Source organism: Gasterosteus aculeatus, chromosome 17 (assembly GCF_964276395.1).
Source record: "Gasterosteus aculeatus chromosome 17, fGasAcu3.hap1.1, whole genome shotgun sequence".
Lineage (NCBI taxonomy): Eukaryota > Metazoa > Chordata > Actinopteri > Perciformes > Gasterosteidae > Gasterosteus > Gasterosteus aculeatus.
The window spans coordinates 13862114-13884757 of record NC_135705.1 but is presented as its reverse complement, the minus strand read 5'-3'; the positions used below and the strand labels follow the sequence as shown (position 1 = coordinate 13884757).

Below are 22644 nucleotides of genomic sequence, written 5' to 3'. Positions count from 1 at the left end.
TGTCATGCTTTTCCAGTTTCTTCTGTCATCTCCTCTTTGATTGGCTGGCTTTTTCTTGTTCACCACAGAGTCAGTAGACACCAAAATGAACTTCAACAACCTGCTGATGATGTACCACGAGCAGGGCAGTAGCCCTGATTCCAGCGAGGAAGAGGGCTCCAGCTTTTCTATGCTGCCCCACCTGGCTGATCTGGTCTCCTATAGCATCCAGAAGGTCATTGGCTTTGCCAAGATGATTCCTGGGTTCAGGTGTGTGGGGGAGTGGGGGGGTGGGGGTGGGTCTGGTTTTTATCTGTCTGCTGGAGTTGTCACTCTGCATTAGATGTTAACAACTGATGTTGGCCACAAAAGAAAATGCCCTGTCTAGCGATTTGACCCTATAGCTGGCAAAAAAAACCCATATTTATTTCCATGTCTTTGCGCCAGCAACATCCTTGGCCAGAGGCATTATGTTTTCAGGCTGTCTGTCCGCCAACGGTACGTCCGTCTATCTGTCCATAATGTGTCTGACTACCCGGCCCATTCTGTTCGCCTGAAATCTCAGGAATGCCTGCAGGGTATTTTTCTCGGATTTGGACTCAATAATAAATTGATTAGAATTGGTCAAATGGTGGTTAAAGGTCGGTGTAACCTCACCAAACCATGTTTTTGATCACAACCAAAGAATTCATATCCTATTTGAGATGAATCCCATGGGAAAATATGATTAAGTGATGATGTTTTGGACAAACAGGGAGGTATTAACCGTGATACTTCTAGTTTATTTACATGTCTCTGCATGACTCTTTACTAAATGTGTGTTGAAGACTTTGTACACCTACTTGTTTTTCAGCCTGATTAGTCGATATTGTCCACATTGATGGCTGTGGTCTAAAGGGCATAGATTACTGATGTAATACTGATGACTGTATATTACAGATAGCTGACACACTATGGAAAATCGGTTATAGTGGTGTTGTTATTTTGCTTTACAAGGTTATATATTTGCCATGGTGATGTTTTGTTGGTGGTGTGAAGTGTTAGCCATTTAAGTATGTTAGTAGGTGATTGTCTGACCTTTTTAGAGCAAGACACAGCTATCTGTCTTGCATGCACACCCTCAGGATCAGTCTGATGACCACATTTTTAAAGATCTGTAATAGGCTTAATACAAAGACTCACTTTAGTCTTTAATGGGATAAAAAGCCAAATGCAATATCTTGACTGAAAATATAACTTAATAAAGAATAGAATAAAAAGTGTATGGAAGAGAAAAGTTAGCACAGTATTTGTGTAAATGCAAAAAAATATTGTCTGGTTCAGACTTTTTTTGTGTTTCTTCCCCATGTTTTACACATGGCAAGTGGTGCCTTTTAGCGTATTTGTCTCTCAGTGTGTTGACCGAGGCGAACGCATTGTGTCTCAGGGTCACCCCAAAGTTGAGGCTAAAAACAAGCCTGGGCCTGTATTTCCTGAAAGTGGTCGTTCCACTCGCTCGAGTGATGGACGGGTCGGATTACCTTTGGAATGTTTGTCCACTTATGATCCACTCCCTTAGCCCTGAAAAACAAGCCGGACCTCCCCTGAAGATCCACGGGTTTCAGCTCCATCTCCTGCTAGTTCAGTGCTTTCCCTTTAGATATTTCATAACATCTACAGATTCAGGATTTTACTATAAGAGTGAAAAATCTGATTTATGATAAGTAATTGACTTCAAAATCCAAGACAGCGGACCAAACAGAAATTAATATTTTGAATGTTTTCGTATAAAGTGCATATCTTTGAACATTGAAGTACTTTGAACCGGTAGTCAGTAAACCATTGAAAATCCGTTGGAATGAATTATAAAATTGATCAGCTGACATAATCCAAACATGTAGAAAGGGCAGGGTTCATTTCAAATTAAGTTGTTGTTTTTCGCTAAACTTATCCGCTCTATGTTGATAGCTTGTTATTCATAGACAAAATATACCCGTTTGTGTTATAAAACCTGCACCTTCTGACATCGTTTGGATTCAGAGATTGTGTTTTTAACAACAAAGATACTAAGACATTTCCATTGAGTTTTTTTATTGATTATCAATTTGGAGTTGTGAATCTGCGTGATTGCAGTTATTGGATTGGTTTAATATGGTGTTGTTGGGGTTCACTAACGGTACGTAATCTCTTTCCCGCAGGAGCTGACTGCGGAGGACCAGATTGCCCTGCTCAAGTCCAGCGCCATTGAGGTGATCATGCTGCGCTCAAATCAGAGCTTCAACCTGGAAGACATGTCCTGGAGCTGTGGTGGGCCTGACTATAAATACCAGGTCAGCGACGTCACCAAAGGTCAGTGTACAGTCTCACAACTGTTACGACAAGCTATTGTTTTAATCCGTGCTTGTCAACAAATTTTGCTCAGCTGATGGCTGAAGAACACACACCTTCACTTCTATAAATAGCTGAAAGAAGCACGTTTCGTGGATATGTAAGACTGCAAAAGCAGTCTCTTGTATCCGCAGAGGCTCCTGTGGTTAAGGCTTTCATTTACCAGTTTCAAACAAGACTCCGCTCTATGGGATCAACCAAAGAATGTCACTCCTAAGCTGCTGACCGCATTAAACAGCGACTGTCTGGACCAGCAGAAGCTGCTCTATCTGCTAAAACATCAAGTAGTAGTTTACATGAACATGACTGGAATACAGATTAGGGGTGGGAATCTTTTGGCACCTCACGATTCGATTCCGATTCAGAGGTCAACGATTCGATTCTAAACCGATTATCGATTCTAAACTGATAAAACGATTATTGATGCATCTCGATTTTCTAACTTTTTTCAAATCTGAGTTTGCTACTCAGAGGTTGCTAATCATTTCCTACTTTATTTGATAATTAAAGAAAATCAACAGATACCAGACAATTACCTTCTCTAATTTTTTATAAGAGAAAAAAAATCTTTGTCACAAATCTGATTTTCTATCAAGAATTCAAGAACCAATGCAGCTTGCATTTCAACACAATATGAAGTAGCCTATGTAAAAAAAAAAAAAATTAAACAGATGACAAATGACGAAAAAGCTGCTCTTAGTCTCAGACCGTTCCGTATTTGTAAAATACCGGAAAAAAGTCCAAATCTGTGAATATCTTGCCAACTTTCAATGCGGATGGACTTTTTGGAAAATCTAAATAATGACGTAAGATATGCGCAGGCTCCTTCATAGTTCGGTAAAGTTATTAGATATTCACAGATTCAGACTGACGGACCGGTCTGCGAGCTGGACGCATTGCTCTTAATGTGCCGGTAATGGTAAATGATGGTTGTAGCTGGTTGTCATTGACGGTCCACTACGATTACCGAAGGGGAGCATTTGTTTTTTTGACAACCTTTTATCTCATAATTTCTTTTTATCCCCTTACATTAGTGCAGAAATGGGCTTCTATAGTTGTGTCAATGCATCACTCCAGCCAATCCAAAGACGGGGTTTGTAACCAATCAGGTGTAGAGACCATGGTGACTGGCCCCGCCCCGTTACTGTCAAAAAGAAAAACAGCGAGCGCGCAGAGACTAACCTTGCGAGCGAGGAAGTTCACGCTCCGCGAGCGAGCAAATGTCTCGCGCGAGACAGGCTTTTTTTAATTTTTTTTATTCCGATTATTCACTTTTCTGAATCAAGACCGAATATCATTCTAGAGAGAATCGAGAGAAATCGAAAAATCGAATTTCAAATTACTTCTCACCTTATTTCACAGCCTCAGTTCATTAGCAAGATTTTTTGGTAATACGGCAGTCCTTTGCTGGGGTGGATGATTAGAAAACGGCCATCATTTTCAATTCCTCATTTTGTCTAGTAACTAATTTTTTAGTTAGCAAAAAACATCTTGAAATGAACCAGATCTTTAAATTGCATCAGACTTCTGTGATGCCCATTTTCATAATGAAAATGCAAAAACCAGCACATTTGGTAGACCTGATTTGGTGGTGCCAGGTTGCGCCGTTAGGATAACCATGCAGCTTGGGAGCTCATGCCCCCTGCAGAGCTCTCGACAATACTGCACCGATTCCACAAATTGGTGTATTATTTAGTTAAACACACAACATTTAAGGGACCTCTTGATAATGCTGATTTGATCTTGTTTTATTGCACTTTATCGTTCTAAGTTAGCCTTTAGTATTTGATTGAACTAAACAATTGTCGAAGAGTGAGAAGAAAACGTGAACTATTTGTTAATAACAAAGATTGATTAATCTGGAAACAGAACCTTTGATTTATGCACAGTTTACACAGTGCTCAGAGTATTGCAGTTCACTTTTGATCATTATTTCTATGGCCTCTCATTTATCTATTCAAAACGATTCCCTCCCAAAATTGCACGTAGAGCAATTCTCAGTTCTTATTAAAAACAACAAACATGAGAATGCACAGCATGCAAAAAAAAATCTTAACCAAAGATGATTCCAACAGACAACATGAAATATTAATGAATAGGCCGGATGGTCACACTCTCTGGAGGGCCTTTCTTCTACGATATTGTATGCAACTGATTGGAAGTGGTGCAAAGTAATCAAGGCTTGTGTCCTCTATAGCGGGCCACACTCTGGACCTGTTGGAGCCACTGGTAAAGTTCCAGGTGGGCTTGAAGAAGCTCAACCTGCAAGAGGAGGAACATGTGCTGCTGATGGCCATCTGCTTGCTTTCTCCAGGTACCGTTGGTCTGACCGCGTGGAGGAGGGAACATATTGAGGTTCTTCTGACTGATCTCATTTGCCCCTTTTTTCCTAATAAAGAATATATTAAATGTATAGCTTATTTTTGCAAGAGATCAACTTGAATATTTGAATGGGAAAAAATCCAATCAAGCATTGTTTCTGTGTATCAGTCAACATAATTCACATTGAGGTGCAGATCTAAGCTACTAATTGAACACAGATTTTAACTTGCATTACATGTCATTTAGCTGACGCTTTCTTCCAAAGCGACTTACAATAAGTGCATTCAACCATAGGGATACAAACGGATGAACAAGAAATTTAAGTGCTACAATTTGTTAGTCTTTTAGTCGAGGTAGAGTCTGAAGAGGTGTGTCTTTAGTTTGCGGCGGAAGATGTGAAGTCTCTCTGCGGTCCTGATGTCATCAGAGAGCTTGTTCCACTATTTGGGAGCAAGGACAGCAAAGAGTTGTGATCTTGTTGAGTGTTTTGCTCTCAGTGAGTGAGGAACAAGCAGTTTGGCAGTGCGCGGGTTGGGATGAAGGGTTTGACCATGTCCTGGTCGTAAGCTGGACCCGATCCATTCACAGCATGGTACGTGAGCACCAATGTTTTGAACTGGATGCGGGCAGCCACCGGTAGCCAGTGAAGAGAGCGGAGGAGTAGAGTAGTGTGGGAGAATTTAGGAAGGTTAGAGACTAGTCCAGTTGCTGCATTCTGGATGAGCTGCAGAGGTTGAATGGCGGTGGCAGGGAGACCCATCACGGCATTGGCTTTGCCTTTTTGGATGTGTAACAAACCTAAATATTTGAACATTCTCCTCTCCCCTTCTGCAGACCGCCCCGGGGTGCAGGATCACGCACGGGTCGAAGCCCTCCAGGACCAACTGTCCGAGACCCTGCAGGCCTACATCCAGCTTCACCACCCAGCAGGACGGCTGCTTTACGCCAAGATGATCCAGAAGCTGGCCGACCTGCGTAGCCTCAACGAGGAGCACTCCAAACAGTACCGCTCGCTGTCCTTCCAGCCGGAGCACAGCCTGCAGCTCACCCCGCTGGTTTTGGAGGTTTTTGGCAGTGAAGTCTCTTAGAGCCTCTGAACCTCAGTGGTGGAGAGGAAGCTGGTGATGAGATGCGTAGGGGAAAAAAAAAAAGCAAGCAAGCAGGCAGGCAGCGAGCGGAGTATGTGCTGGCTGGACTTAGTGGAGGTGTGGAGTGTAAAGCGTGTGCGCGTGCGTGTGTGTGCGTGCGTGTGCGTGCGTGTGCGTGTGTGTGCGTGCGTGTGTGTGTGTGGAAGTCCATTTTGGGATTAAGACCAAGGTTCTACAGAGAGAAGACAGATGTTGAGTTAGGTAGTGCATAAGCAACCTTCATTCAATACAAATTGAACTATACATGTATACATCAAACAGTGTTTTTGTCTATTCAAATCATCAAACTGCTGCTTGAAATGCCAGGACATTTGTGTGTGTGTACGTGCCGTGCACATATCAAAACAACAAGCATACTCAGAGATTACGTTAGCCATTCAGTTGAGCTACCTCTTTGTTTTACATCACATATGTGGAACAGTCACTTTAACAATTTAGACTCCGCAAGGATGACACTTTGGTTTATCAGCGCAAAAGCAGTGCCTGCTCTTTTTTTTTTTTTTTAGGTTTAACTTTATCGTGTCTTTCATCTGCTTCTCTCCATGCAGCATATGTATACTCAAACACATGCCTTTTGCCTTTCACCAAAGGTATAGTCTACTACTTTCTCACGAAGCTTCCAGTAGCTAAAAATAACCTTGCTTCTTCATGGCCTGGTATTACAAATGCAGCCAACTCAACATGCGTGCGAGTTTGTCCCACTAGCCACACAGCCTATGAAGGAAACGCTCATATTTGAGGTTTATACTGCAGTGCAGAACTTAGTCAGCTTTTTTGTGAGGTTTGGGTAGGACTTTGGGGTGCCTGGTTTTGAGGGGAGAATTAGCCACTAAATGTATTAGCTACTTTTACACTGCTAACTGTCAATCAAACCAAGCCAGCATATTGGCTTGTTACGCTCTTCTAAAATTGTCTTTTCTTTTTTCTACACTTTTTGTTTAATTTTTGTTTCCTTGTAAATAGTTAATTACTACCACGTGTATCCTAAGCACTGTTAGCACCCCTTTTACTCAACCCTATGTCTTAGTATACATAGTATCTATTATCACAGATTTTTAAGGGCTAAAATGCCAAATCTTAACTGGAATAGTAAAATGAGGCCAAAGCAAGGGGCCCATCTTGTAAATAATATAGCTGCATACCATACTTGGAATTACATATGTAATTGCAATGGATGTTTTCTTTTTGTTTGTTTCATACGTCATTTCACCGTTAAAAACAATTCCATGAATTGTTCCTCCTTAGTACACGGCAAGCTCCATGGGCGCAGAGCTTGGAAAGCTGCTTCAGACCTCCCGGATATCAAACTCCTTTTGTTTCTAACAGGGAAGTGGATTCTAGAATGTCGGAGAGCCTGGCCGAGAGTGATTCGCACCTCGAGACCCGTGCCCTCCTGTTTAATGATGTATGCTGCGCAGCCCTCTAGTGGTTGCATTGTGTTGCTGTACGTAGGGCTACGTAGATTTTTCTCACGGCAAATTTAAAATTATAAGAATTTTATTATAATAAAAAGGGTTATTGTGTATATGCAAAATACAATATTTACCCTTTTTTTTATTTATCTATGACGCTATTCTTGTTTGTTTTGACTTTGATCATGTTTTATGGGTAAGAATTTGGCTTAAACAGGGATTGCTTGTATATTTGACTATTTGTTCAGTGGTGGCTTGATATATTTGCTTAATTTCCAAGGTTAACTTTTTAGAAACGCTGATCTCTAATATAAGCCATATAGACTATTAAGCTAGTTGTACACCTGATACATTACAGTGCGTCGTAATGACCCCAGGGCCTTGGATATCCTCATTATATAATCTTTTAAACTTGTATGCTTTTTATCCATGGCTCTTGGAAGATGATAAGCTTGTATGTGATAGGAGCTCGTATGCCTTCTCTCTGCTGTCAAAGTGCTTTCAGTCATCTTTGGCTTAGGCTTCATCCTTATGGCTTATAAACCAAACTGCCAAGAGAATTTTAAACGCTTCAGTTTAGGACCATTAATGTATGACTTGCTGCATGTGGAATTATGGTCAAATGAATTTGTATTAAGACAATTGCCCAAGGGTTTACTCAAATTCTCCCAAAGTTCAGATGTTTTCACTACAGCATCTTGGCATTAAAAAAAGTAATTTGCAGATATGACGTGAGAGAAAAATCATGCTTGTCTTGTATTTGCTGTTTGATGGGAGATCTCAGTCAATACGGTTCCAATAGTTCGCCATAAGGCCTCATGGGTAAAACCCGAGAGCAGACGATGATTACTGTGTGGTCCCAGAGGAAGTCGTTGGGAGAGAGCATGTGTTTGTTGTCCTGCTGGATGTGTGTGAAGTTGTGACTTTCCTTTTATTTCTCTGCAACTGTGGCTTTATTCCGACTCTTCATCAGTCACGGTGGGACTCAAAAAGGATCTGCGTAGAAGAGACGGACGAATTGCTTTTAGATGTTTGCATATTCACATAATCATAAGGACATCTAATCGATATGCCCCACGAATCCCCCAACTGTGATTGAACTTTAAGGAGTTACAGATTGAGTGTCTTTAGGCATTACCACTCCTATGTACAGGATGTCAGTTTGATGAGGGATACGATGTGCTTGGTTACTGAATGCTGACTTTTGAAGATTTTGAAAAGTTTCTACGTTGATTTCCTCTGAATACATACATTTTGTATGTAGGTATGGGTTTGATTTAGTTCAGTATCTTTTTTTCAGATAGAGATGCAGTGTTTATTTCTGTATGTATTATACCGCGGGAGGCTTGATGAACCTTGTAAGTACCACAGGAAGAGTTCCCTCTCCAAAAGAACAGGGTAAAAGAGAAGAAGCTCTTGGGGCTTTGAAAACTGTACAGGAGGAGTGGCGGATGCATCATATAGCCGCTAATTGAACAAGTAGATTTTGGTCAGTACTTACTTTTAATCTTAATCGTGAGTGAACCCTCTTTTCCCCTTTTGTATGACGATGATGTGATTTAAATGTTGGTTTAATCACATCACCATTCCATTTCCTAACCAACATGCAGCACATAACATGCAAATACAGTTAAATCGAAATATGGTGCATCCACAGCGTTTTCTGTCTTGTTTTAAAAGAATCCGTATTTTTTTAACTGCATTGCGGTTGTTGAAAATACTGGAATTTGAAAAACGTACGTCAACTCCGATGGATCCATCTTTGGGAGATTTCCTCTAGATTGGCAACATAAATCTGTTTTAGGACCTGCAATACACAACTCATGGTACACTATCACCAGCAAGCTTTACTGTATATCATATTAGTATCACTTTATAACAATTGCCATTACAAATCCTGTCATTAAAAACATGTATGAGATCATTCATTTATAACCATCTCCCACATGAAGGCTTTCAAGTCTTTTCTCTTATTTTTGTTCTTCCCATTAGGACAGGGATTGTAATGGAATCAACCTAATTTAGCTCTTACAAAAAGGAGTGTTCACAATGGATGTACACCATAATTTACCTAAAAACCTACCTCTTTTAGCTCAGATTTTGCTTTAGCATTAAGCATTTGCCTCTGTTTTTACTTTTTGTAATATTTGTATGTTGGTATTTATTGCTGTCTAATGAGTCATACTTCAATGATTACCTCAGAGATATCTCACACATTTGGGAGAATCCAGCTAATGAAGTCATAGTTTTTGTTTTGTTTTTTGTACCCTTTTTTTCTTCTCTGACTTTTTTTTTTTTCCACGCTCAAAATACCAGGAGTGTTTTTAATATAGTGCCTTCACTCTGACCAACAGGGCTCAGACTGGCTAGAGTGAGGCTGTATTTACTCTAAAAACAACATCCTTCTCTACATCTTTGTGTTTTGGATATCTTGGCAATTTTTTGCAACCGACAAGATTAAACGGATTGCCGTGCTGCTGATATCGGCCGTATCTTTATAGTTCTTGAGTGCGAACTGGAGTGGAGGACTTTGTGGAGTGAATGCAGTTGAAAAGAAGGAACCTGAAAGACTTTGAGGCAGTAGGAGAAGCGAGAGGTGTGTTTGCGCTCCACTAGGTACTTTTTAGCATGGTTTCGGCTCTGTAGTACACTATTGTTATCTTATCCCAATTATTTGTCCCTTCATTTCCCCCTTACCCTCTCCGGGCCTCTCCTTCTGTCCTTACGTCTACTCCTGCACCTTCATCATTCCCTGCCAATGGTTGGTCCTTTAAGGGGAATTAGTAAAAGTTAAAGCCTCAATATCCATGCAATGCTGCTTTTTAACTTGAGCATCACAAAGTTGTGTGTTATTGACACCAATTAATGAAGGCATCGTCCAAAATGTCAGCCCCCTAGTGGGGCGACAAGCCTCGAGTCCAACACGCAACTTTCTAGTGCTTATTGGGAAAAACAAATCTTTTTTGAGATCACAGTATCATAATGACGGAGAAACTACTCACTTTAGTGTATTCATGTCAAACTGCTTCTGGTAAACACTGAATGAATAAGATCCTTTTTATTGATCAGTGAATACTGAGGAACAATATTGCCATGGTCGCGGCTACCCTGAGCTGTGAGGCATAATTTAACCCTTTTTATTCATGGAGGGTCTTGATTAAGCTTACCCCCGATGTTCCCCATCTTAATTCAAATGAGAGGGTTGCCTCTGAAATTGGCCTCTTAGCACTTAGTTGGCCATGTGTATTAATCTATAACAGTAAATTTGAATTTGGCATTTCATTTGCACCCATTACTGTGAACCCAAATCATGCCACTTTCAATTAAAATGCCCAAACCAACAAAAGCACTTAATATAATGTTTGTAACACATGCATACTGATCTGAATTTATTAGCCACAAACTGCCTGGGTAGATCAGCATGCAATGGCCTCAATTATCTAAAAATAAAGTCAAGTCACCTAAATTCTAATGTAAATGCAATTTATGATGTCTTTTTAAAAAAAAGAATTTGAAGACCTTCTTTCTATTATCAATTGGTGTTCATGTAATGTTATTTTTGTCAGATGTTTTGCAAATCAAGAATAAACCGTTGTACATAACAGTGGCATTCTGTCTGGTTTGTTTTTTTCCAGTCGAGTGCATTTTGTGGATAGTTTGATGACATTCTGCTTAGAGTCTTTGAGCATCTGTTTACAAACTCCAGTATACTATTGGAGGAAATCTGCACAGGCTACACAATAGTAGTTCCACAATATCACTAACAATGGATTCATGTTAATGTATCTGGAAAGTCTGCAGACAGGGTAGTCATGGTAACACTTGAAAATGTTTTGCTTTCATGTGTTGGAAAAAGTTTGACTGCCACTAAACATGTATTCAGAGCAACACAATTAAAGACTGGGTAGAACTTTATTTATCCCAAAGTAAATTGTTCTGTTCATGCTAGATACACTTAAGTGTCGAATCGTAAATGTTCACTGAAATGAAAAAAAGTAAACTAAGGAAATGGTGGTTAAAAGTACAAATGCAGCACCTTACTGAATGTGTAGTATACTGTTAACAGCCTTCTAAAAGTGCTTGTTTTGTGACTTTCTAGGGGTTAATAAGTCTTTCAACAGATACAAATAACTGCGTGGGCTATAATCCGTTCACCGATGAATGATATTTCAAGGTATCTCAATTGGTATCTGATAGAACCTCTGATATAGGATGTATTTTCTCATTACCAGCTGCATTGTGTTTAATGTCGAATGGTGCAAGCGTAGCAAATATTTTAAATTCAGTGGCCTCTTTGGCTTCATTATGACCTAGAACATTATCACAACTATACAACGTGGTCTAGCAAACATATTGACATTACGTCATTATCTTTCAGCCCATTTAAGCGGCTCATTTGTCTTTTTGTTGGTTGTCAGGGTAACAACATGAAGTGCTGGGGGAGGAGAAGCAGAATGGATGGAGAGGAATGTATCAAGGTGAGTGGTGAAAAGCACTATTGTCAATACACAGCTAGAAACTGCAACAGTCAAATGACATGGTTTATACATTTTAACGATCTTCAGGAATCAGGAATCAGGAAACATTTATTGGCCAAAATATGTCAAACATACAAGGAATTTGTCTTGGCGGTTAGTGCGCGACAGTAGACAGACAAGACAACAGTGCACAGGTAATAAAATAAAGTGGAATGAAATGCTAATGCAATGGGTTAGTAAGAATAAGGCTAAGGCTATGGGTTAGTAAAAAAAACAAGGGAATAAAGTTAAACAAATTTTAAATATTAAAAAGTTAAAAAGAAAAGTATTAAGCATAAAGTGCACTAACAAACAAGTAACAGACAAGAGACAAAGTGACAAGTGACAAAGTGATGAATTGCAGTTAAAGTGGCATGTGCAGTGTGAGGGGGAGTGACCGGTGGAGTGTTATAGTCAGGCAGTGGGGGACCGGGCTCTGTTGATGAGCCCGACTGCCGACGGGAAGAAACTGTTCGTGTGGCGGGAGGTCGTAGTCCTGATGGACCTCAGCCTCCTGCCAGATGGAAGGGGCACAAACAGTTTATGTCCGGGGTGGGAGGGGTCGGCCGCGATCTTTTTAGCTCGCTTCAGAGACCTGGAAGCGAACAAGTCCTCCAGGGACGGCAGATTGCAGCCGATCACCCTCTCTGCAGAGCGGATGACACGCTGCAGCCTGCCCTTGTCCTTGGCTGTGGCTGCAGCGTACCAGACGGTGATGGAGGAGCAGAGGATGGACTCGATGATGGCCGTGTAGAAGTGGACCATCATCGTCTTTGGCAGGTTGAGTTTCTTCAGCTGCCTCAGGAAGAACAACCTCTGCTGAGCCTTCTTGGTGATGGAGCTGATGTTCAGCTCCCACTTGAGGTCCTGGGTGATGATGGAGCCCAGGAAACGGAAGGAATCCACAATAGTGACGGGGGAGTCACACAGGGTGATGGGGGAGGTTGGGGCTCTGTTCCGCCGGAAATCCACAACCATCTCCACTGTCTTTAGAGCGTTGAGCTCCAGGTTGTTCTGGCTGCACCACGACACCAGATGGTCAGACTCCCACCTGTAGGCGGACTCGTCCCCACCAGAGATTAGTCCAATGAGGGTGGTGTCATCCGCAAACTTCAGGAGCTTGACGGACTGGTGGCTGGAGGTGCAGCTGTTGGTGTACAGGGAGAAGAGCAGAGGGGAAAGAACGCAGCCTTGGGGGGAACCGGTGCTGATGGTCCGAGAGGCTGAGACATGTTTCCCCAGCTTCACGTGCTGCTTCCTGTCAGACAGGAAGTCTGTGATCCACTTGCAGGTGGAGTCGGGCACGTGCAGCTGGGAGAGTTTGTCCTGCAGCAGAGACGGGATGATAGTGTTAAAAGCAGAGCTGAAGTCCACAAACAGGATCCTGGCGTAGGTTCCTGGGGAGTCCAGATGCTGGAGGATGTAGTGGAGGGCCATGTTGACAGCATCGTCAACAGACCTGTTGGCTCTGTAGGCGAACTGCAGGGGGTCCAGGAGGGGGTCGGTGAGGGACTTCAGGTGGGACAGGACTAGCCGTTCAAAAGACTTCATGACTACAGAGGTCAGGGCGACGGGCCTGTAGTCATTGAGTCCTGTGATCCTGGGCTTCTTGGGGACAGGGATGATGGTGGAGGCCTTGAAGCAGGCTGGTACGTGGCATGTCTCCAGGGAGGTGTTGAAGATGTCAGTGAACACCGGAGACAGCTGGTCAGCACAATGCTTCAGGGAGTGAGGGGAAACGGAGTCCGGACCGGCTGCCTTACGGGGATTTAGTCTTCTAAAGAGCCGGTTAACGTCTCTCTCCAGAATAGAGAGGGTCGTTGCTGGTGGGGGAGGGGAAGGTGATAATGATGAAGAGGCGTGAGCACCTGATGGTGCTTGTGTCTGTAAGGTCCAAAGACATGCATTGGGGATTAGGTTAATTGGTTACTCTAAATTGCCCGTAGGTGTGTGGATGTGAGTGTGAATGGTTGTGTGTTTTTGTGTTAGCCATGCGACTGGCTGCTGACCAGTCCAAGGTGTACTCCGTCTCTCGCCTGAACTTGGCTGAGATTGACTCTAGCCCCCCCACGACCCTGTGTGCAGGATAAGCGGTTTGAAGATGGATGGATGAATGGTGTCTAAGGTTTATTTATTGTCTCTGTTCTGAACTCCAGAGAAGCTCGTTAGCAGAGGCTCAGTCTCCTCCTACACGGTATCTAAGACAGTGGTTCTTAACCTGGGTTCAATCGAAAAGAAAGTGGTCGGACGAATATGTACAATATGGATTCACATGTATAACGGAACGTGATGGGAGTCAGCGTCCTAACTGCATGATTTGCAATGCCAAGTTGAGCAATTCTAGTCTAGCACCGGCAAAACTAAGAGAACACTTCCTTAACCTGCATGGAGATGGACAATACAAGAACACAACGCTCGCTGAATTCAAGGTGAAGAGAGGCAGATTTGATGAAAAGGCTACTCTGCCTGTTCTCGGCTTTGTACCTATCAACAAACCGATCCTCACAGCATCGTACGAAGTTGTTTACCTGATCGCAAAGCAGGGCAAACCACACACCATTGGCGAAACACTCATAAAACCAGCTGTGTTGAAGATGGCGAATATCATGCTGGGAAAAGCGGCTGAAGTTCAGTTATCCCAAATTCCTCTTTCAAATGACACCATTAGCGACAGAATAGAGGACATGAGCAAAGACATCTTGGCTCAAGTAGTTGCAGATCTGATTTCAAGCCCGGCAAAATTCAGCCTTCAACTGGACGAGACCACAGACGTTTCCAATCTAAGCCAGCTTGCTGTATTTGTGCGCTATGTGAAAGACAACGTGATAAAGGAAGATTTTTTATTTTGTAAGCCTCTTACGACAACAACTAAGGCAGCCGATGTGAAGAAACTTGTGGATGACTTCTTCAAAGACAACAATCTTTCGTGGGATATGGTTTCTGCAGTTTGTTCGGACGGAGCTCCAGTCATGCTGGGAAGAAAGTTCGCTAGTGAAAGCCGATGCACCACACATCATTGTTACTCATTGTATTCTGCACAGGCATGCGTTGGCAACAAAAACCTTGCCTCCAAAACTGGCAGAAGTATTAAAAATTGTTTTAATGGTTTTGTTCTTTGAACACTGATGTTGATGCACTGTTCATTTTGTGCACCAGTAAAATATATACCTATGTTTTGAATTGTATTTTTCCAATTAAGAAGGGTTCGGTGAATGCGCATATGAAACTGGTGGGGGTCAGTACCTCCAACAAGGTTAAGAACCACTGATTTAAGACAAGCAGCGGATGCTGGATGACCTCAGAGTAACGAATACGAGTAACTTGATATTACTCCATCTAAATATCCTGTCGTATGAGTCATCAAAATATCATAACATGGTATGTAATAAAATGTTGTAAACTCTAGTCTGCAAATTTGAGAATCATACGACTGGGTGAGTGGGGAGCACGGTCGTCCTCCAATCAGAGGGTTGTGGGTTTGACCCAGTCCTGGCTAACCCGCATGTCGATGTGTCCTTGGGCAAGACACTTAACCCAACATTGCTCCTGTAGCTGCGAAATTCAGCTTTCCCACTTCCTGTATTTTCAGCAGCTCTTTAAAATAATTTCAGCTTTTCTTATGCCTGTATTAACAGCAATGTTTTAATATTAATTTCTGTATTTCTTTGCAATATTTCACATTTATTTCAGCTGTTTTCATTTCTGCTTTTTCAACAAATCTATTGAAATTCCATACAGCTTCTCCCATATCTGTATTTTCAGCTATTTCAAATTAATTTCAGCTTTTCTAATATCTGTAATTTCAGCAAATGTATTCAAATTCAACTTTCTGTTTTTTCAGCTATCTTTAAAAATTCAGTTCAGCTTTCAGCTTTTTGCATTCCAACGCATTTTCAGCAGGAAATGCATTTTCTAGTTTATAATATTTCATTAAAATATCAAATGTAAAAAGTCATAGAAATGTCAAAGTACAATAGCATGCCATAAAAATAGCATGATGTAGTATGTCTTAACAAATGCCAGTATCTTTTGCAATAAAAATGGCATAACATATATCAAAGTCTAGTATCCTATCATTGAAACTCATTAAAAAGTCACGGTACAATATATTCATAAAAATGTCTCAGTATGTCATATATAGTCATAGAAAAGTAATACTACACTTAACGTAAAATGTCATTTCAAGAAAATCATCAAAGTATAACAAAATTATGCCATAGGAATATGTCACAATATTGTTTTTCACAAAAAGGTGACTCTTAAACTATAGTAGTCTGGAAGAATTACAGTTGAAAAGTACTTTTAGAAATAATATACTATGACATTCTTTCATATTACTTTTTATTGCTTGTTTCCATATATCACATATTGGCTACTTTATTTATGACATATTCATTTATGGCTTTCATGGATTTTCAGACCATATTATGCCAAACTATTTGACAAACTTCAACTATTTTAATGTTACCCACCAGAGGGCACTGTCTCTCGTTACATATCTGTTTCATAGACTGCATATGCCCCCCACTGACCTAATGACCTGTCTGATTCAACACTAAAGATAACCAGAAACAGTTAAGATCGTTTAGGTCATACTGGACGAGCTCACCACAAAGCTGTGGTGTCTCTGCAGGGAAGTGCTGGGGAACACAGAGAGACGGCTTATTTTGAAGATATATCTGACATATGTACAATATGTCGGAAGAGATTTGGGCTCACCTCAGCTCATATGGTTATGCATGGAGCAAGATTGCATGGGCTGTGATGTGCAGGAGAGGCAAATAAAAGGTTATCAGAGAAATCCAGTCATTGCATGACAGTTAATTGTCAGTCCGGGTACGAAGCTGGGGCACTTCTTTTGCCTGCTGATAAGGTTGCGCTGGTGCGGTCTGCTGAGCCGTTGTGTCTGTGCACGAGGTTAGATGAGGGAAAAGAGGGACTTTGGTTGTAGCAAAATCCCTTAGGTGAGGGCTTTCTGGTTCCTTTATCTCAAAATAGAGCAACGAGAATCTGTACATCATGTACTTTTCCACAGGGGATTGTTTTTCTGGCTCTACGTTACCTCCCAAGAATAACACACAATACTGACAAGAAGCAGCCTAATGTATAGTTTGTAAAGGCTAACCAGCAACAATACAGTTTTAGGAATGTCCACATGTGAAGTCGCTCTATTAAGCATCAGGTGAACTTGCAGTCATGTTAAAAAATGTTCACTCAAATGGCACTGATTTTCCCTGTCCATGAGCCCACCCAACTTACGAGATTTAGTACACTTATACGGGCTGACTCTAGACATTCATTCAAAATTCTTTTCAGATTTTGGCATATTGCTGAGACAATGTATTTCCTTAAATGTTTTCTTTGAAGATCCACCAACTGCTTATTTATGTGAAGTTGGACTAATATTTGAATACGAGAACACATATTCTATCTTCATGAAGTCAGCTAGGGTTTGAAATTATTAATATATTTGTACAAACAATGGGTACTTGGGTTAACTTCCAGGTGCAGCTTTTACGTTCCTGCTCAATTATTGCACTTCACTTCACATTTCCAAATCTGTAATATGGTCCTTAACTTGGTAATGGTCGTCAATATTTTACTGATCATTAAATGTAATTCGCAAAGGGAAATGCTCCTTTTTTGTGCACTGCACTCATTGCGCTGGGTCGCAACAGGACAGTTGGTTAAGTTTTTGGGTGAGGCAGAGTCTAGTCATGAGTACTAGATAAAGACGTCTACATACACACACACTGAGTGGAACCAGTGTACAAGCATAATGGGTTGGTCCTCAAATGTATTTATTTCTGTCTCTGGATACGGAGTAACAGTCACACTATCGGAGAGTGATACTGCACCTCCAAGCAGTGCATGCTGAGTTCTGGAATATTTGACTTAAGTAAGAATAGTAATACATTACATAAAAATAATTAACAAAAGTTAATTATTGTAGCTAGTAATGATGGAGATGTTTTATTTATGTTATATGCTGCTGGGTACCTTAACCTATAATAATATTACCTAATTTGTTAGTTGGGTGTCTAAAAGTAAAATCTTTGACTCCAAATATAGCAGAGGGGATGTAAGTAGTATAAAAAAAGTACTTGAGTATATGTACATTAGTTACATCAAATACTGCTCAACCTCTGCAAGAAATATCACTGTATGTTTTACTAAGAATGCCCCTGCCAAATAAGAAGTGTTTTTTTTTTTGCGCCCCAGCTTGGGGTATGGCTGTTCAATTGGCACATAGCCGCCGCCTGCAGGGGGGTGTCAGTTGTGACTTTCCAGTAATAACAAGGGCGTGTTTTCTGTGTGCATATCTCTTGTTCGTCTGTGTGTGAGACAGTGACAGACAGAGAGAGAGAGAGAGAGAGAGAGAGAGAGAGAGAGAGAGAGAGAGAGAGAGAGAGAGAGAGAGAGAGAGAGAGAGAGAGAGAGAGAGAGAGAGAGAGAGAGAGAGAGAGAGAGAGAGAGAGAGAGAGAGAGAGAGAGAGAGAGAGAGAGAGAGAGAGAGAGAGAGAGAGAGAGAGAGAGAGAGAGAGAGAGAGAGAGAGAGAGAGAGAGAGAGAGAGTTTTATTTCAAACCAAACAGTCAGTCACGAAGAGAAGACAAAGCAAAATGATCCATGCATTCGGATCAGTAATGTGAAGCTCATGCTATGCATTGAATGTCTCTGTGTGTTAGCCTACAGGGCGAAAGAGAGAGGACCGTTTTCTACTCTTTTCTATTGATTCTCTGCCCACTTATCTAAACTGGATGTTTGGTGCCCTTTATGCGAGTCATCCAAATATCATTAGGGCTAAACCCACCATGTGGTTTCGGTTCAGAATGCGAGGCACGCATGCATGGCCCGTAGATGGTTCTCTACTCTCGGGCCCTCCATGGGGCAAAATAACATTATTTGCTCTCACGGAGCTGAAGGTGGAGACAGAGAAAATATACATATATTTACAATATCAATAAACTTGCGTTTTATGATTCCGAGACACTTGAATAGGTATAAGTCACGCCTTCACTGTTAATGATAGCATTGCATGCAAGGATTCAAGTGCAGGGGCCGCAGAGTGATTAGACATATTCTTTATTACAACAAAGCTGCTTGATTTATGTTGATTTATGTTAAGAGAACATTTTATTTAATATTTTTGAAGAAAAGAATGTTACTCGAATGTAGAAAAAAACTTTCTTAAATTCCTTTTGTTGTTCCAGAGAGAGTATAGAACAACATGTTTTAAATTCTGTTGTTTATGCGATGTTTGTGTGTGTGATGAAGTGTTCTCCTTGGAAAATAATGATTTCAAAGTTGCAAAGTTGCAACAGCCAAACATTTCCTCAGTGTTTTCCCATGCCCTATATTTATACCCTGTGTGTGTCTCACACACACACTCACGCACACAGTATGCCACTGTGTTTATTCACTTTCTCCACTTCGGTCATGTGGTTCCTATAACAGATTTCATTACACATGGAGTTAAGCCGGTTCGTCTCATACCGTTCAGCAAGCGTTCCTACACTTTTGTGCCTTGTCTAGTTACTTTCTTGGTTAAGTCTACGACCCCTTTCTACTTTTTTTGAATTCTGTCTCTGCCAGACCCTTTTGTACCTTTTGACTTTGACCGTCATTGTTTGTGTACCAAACCTTTCCTGTCCTAGACCACAAATAAAACCCACCTTTGACTTTGTCATCCGTCTCCCAAGTCATTCTCCGCTTTGTTGTTCCCTGCCAATTCATGGCATTTGGTTCAAGGTTCAAAATAGTCCATGTGATGATAAAATTAGTTTCTATTCGGGCTACATCCTCACTAATGCGTTTCCGTTTAAAACAGGGCTTTTAAAACAGTAACAATCTCCGCACGTGTGTCAGCATTGTTTGTAGAATGATTTCAGTCCATACCAGCATGCTGAATAGTCTTTAGTAATAAAAATAATGTTCCTCTATACTCAAACAGACAAATTCTTTTCTGAAAACCTAGTTACGTGGCTGCACCACATGCCCTCCCTCTCACAAATATAAAATTAACTTTAAAATGGAATGCTTACAAATCAAACATTATCAGATTGTGGGTCAATGAACTTTAATCGCTCGTTCCCTTGTTTTTTGTTGTCAACCTCATACATCTGGATTCTGGCTGAGCAAAATAAACATTTGTCCTTTCATTTTTTTTACAGTTTCTTTGTTCATTTAACAGAAGTTGTGCTGAACACATAAGTATTGATTAGAAGAAGGAAGTAATTTGTTTTGTGTCCATCGGCCTCAAATTGGAACTTTCACTCTATAGGGTTGAGAATGCCGCTGGAGAGGCTGCTCGCTAAACGCTCCAATAACGGCTTGTTTCCTCTCCATGTTGGCAGTGATAGAATTATATGCAGAATTTAACTGGACAATACCTTCTAGAATAAACAAAGATCAGAAACATCTATAATCTGTTATCCATCTTGAATTATCTTGGTGTACACCTCCAGTCTCTTATTCACATCCACATTTTCCTTAAATGTGTATTTTGCTTGTGCCTCAATCCTTCTAAACAAGTTGCACGTAGAGGGAACAATGCAAGGAGAGAGGTTATAAGAAAATACATTTTTAGACAAACAACACATACTTTCCTCTAAAGCGTCATATGAAGTGAGGTATGTTTCTGATGACAGCTGTACAGACTTTTGATGGAGTTTGTGTCTGCACACATGCCCTGCATAATACTAAATGCACACAGACATCACTTCCACAGTATCAGCATTGTTGTTTTCTCTGTGGTCTATTAACTGACAAACGGTATTCTGTACCTCGCTGTGTTCTGCTTATATACGTGAAGGAGCGGGTACTTGCAGACTATTACTATTATTTGTTCATTATTTGCGTCTCTATGTACGAAAATTCTGGTACATACATACAGTAATTGTAAATATGATTATAGGGGCATTTGAATACTAATAGGTATTAATTAGGCTGAATGTTTCAGGGAAAAATGAAATTATATAATATGGCCAGGAATGATCAGCCTCACATGACTGAATGGAAATGGTGTTCTTTGTTGCCGAACCGTCTCTTGTGTTCTTTTACTTTGATTGAATCCATAATGAAAGTTATTAGGAGAGATAATAGAAGGAATGTGACCGTGAAAGCCTTATAACTCGAAAAACCTACAAAATGCAGACAGTGGTAATCTGCTTCTTGTTAATTTAATTTAGGAAGATATGCTCTCCCTCCCAGAGAACGAGATATTTCAGGCTGAGAGAAGAATTTTAAAATTTAATTCAAATCGGTTACTTTTAGCTAAAAGCAATACTGGAGTTATGACTAAGAGCAGTTTTCGCCCATGTCTTATGTGTATTTAAAAAACATTGGTAACCAACGTCAAGTAACTTAAGAGTTTTTTTTTTAAGGTAAGATGCAATGTTTTATATTATAACATTTATATTGGTAGATATTGAAGTGAATATCTCAAACAGTAGTTATTTAAAAGGGAAACCTTCCCCGATGCTGGCCCACCTGTCTCCATCCTGAATAAAATACAATCCCCATTGGCCCGCAATGCATGATGGGACATGATTGGCCAAAGGCTGTATACGTCAAGTCGACCGAAATGGGAAACAGACGAGTCGCAGCCACTGTGACGCAATCAGTCGACTAATGCATCTTAAAACGGATGCAGCCACTGGATTGGGTCATTGGGCCTGTGTCCGACTCGATCCCGACTTGCTTTGATGTTCTGAACACGTGGTCAACGATAACCTCACAATAGCAAAGCGTCCCATTTTTTGGAACCAGGCACCACAGCTGCTCTCCACTGACCGCATGACTCAAGGCATGATGGGAAACAGCTGGCCGCCACCAGCTCCTATGAGATGGTGGCTCTGTAACAACAAATGCCACGTTTTGTAGAAAATCCCATTTTTCTGTGCGATTGTAATACTTGATGCTAGATTGTTTGTTATTGGTCTCATGCTGTGCAATGAATATGTAATGTAAAAACATATATTTTGATTGCTAATAATAATAATGCTATAATAGCAAGCAGCAAAGGGTTTTGCAGGCAGACATAAAAAGAACAAAGGAGAGCACACACTGCAGATGTAGGCCTATTTTAACATAAATATATAATTACAAACACAATTCAAATGAGGTTTGAAAAGTAGCCTGCAGAGCAAACGGGCTGTTACTTTTTCATTGACCTCCTAATTATTCTTTGAAGGGGGCTTAAATCAGTTTGACATGACTGCAGTTTTTTTCTCTACGCTCCTCCTGCTGCCGCCCGCCCTCGTCCACTTGCCACACCAAGCCACGCGCATTTCGAACAGGCCTAATGTGTGTGGCGTTTGACAGTGGGATGGCCAAGTATAGTTCAGTGTAGGATTTTTTTCGGATTGCTTTACTGAGATGTTGAACATGATCATTATGTGTTAGCACTGTCATCGTGGGGAAAAGTAGCCACCAAGTGTATGCTCATTGTGTGTGTGTGTGTGTGTGTGTGTGTGTGTGTGTGAATTTAAATGTCATTGCGTAGTGCTCGAGTCGAGTGTCTTTGTGGTTTCCTGAACATTTAACAACTCAGGCTTGACTGAAACACAGATGTGAACAGCACACAAAACCTTTTTCGATGAACAGCTTTGTGGGTAAACCAAAGAACGAGTATTGTATTAAAGTGTGCTACGTGATATGTATGTCTGTTATGGGGTTCTGCTGTAAGACCACAGCCGTGCATACTAACTCACTTGGAAAGTTTATATATGTGTGGGATGGATGTGTATTATATATGTAGTAGGGGATGTTGATGAATATATACTACTTACTTTACTGATAATATATAATAATATATATATATATATATATACACATGAGCTTCTCTTGAAGCTGTGTGTTTACACCTCTGCAGGGAGGCATTTTCTCAGTAAAAGCC

The 22644-nt window shown here is 40.9% G+C and overlaps 1 protein-coding gene across 13 annotated transcripts in view; it reads left to right on the top strand.

The window, feature by feature from the left end:
- Window positions 1–10830, top strand: part of LOC120834978 (vitamin D3 receptor B) — a 23969-nt gene extending 13139 nt beyond the window's left edge. For 10 of the 13 annotated variants that reach the window (XM_078092419.1, XM_078092423.1, XM_078092426.1 and 7 more), the window contains 4 exons: window positions 69–250; window positions 2157–2307; window positions 4544–4660; window positions 5503–10830. In XM_078092419.1, coding sequence (XP_077948545.1) covers window positions 69–250; window positions 2157–2307; window positions 4544–4660; window positions 5503–5756 — 704 coding nt within the window. In that variant the 3' untranslated portion in view covers window positions 5757–10830. Of the gene's footprint in view, window positions 1–68; window positions 254–2156; window positions 2308–4543; window positions 4661–5502 lie in introns of all 13 variants that reach the window. The other 3 variants (XM_078092420.1, XM_078092414.1, XM_078092422.1) reach the window with 1 other exon arrangement.
- Window positions 10831–22644: the final 11814 nt, after the last annotated feature.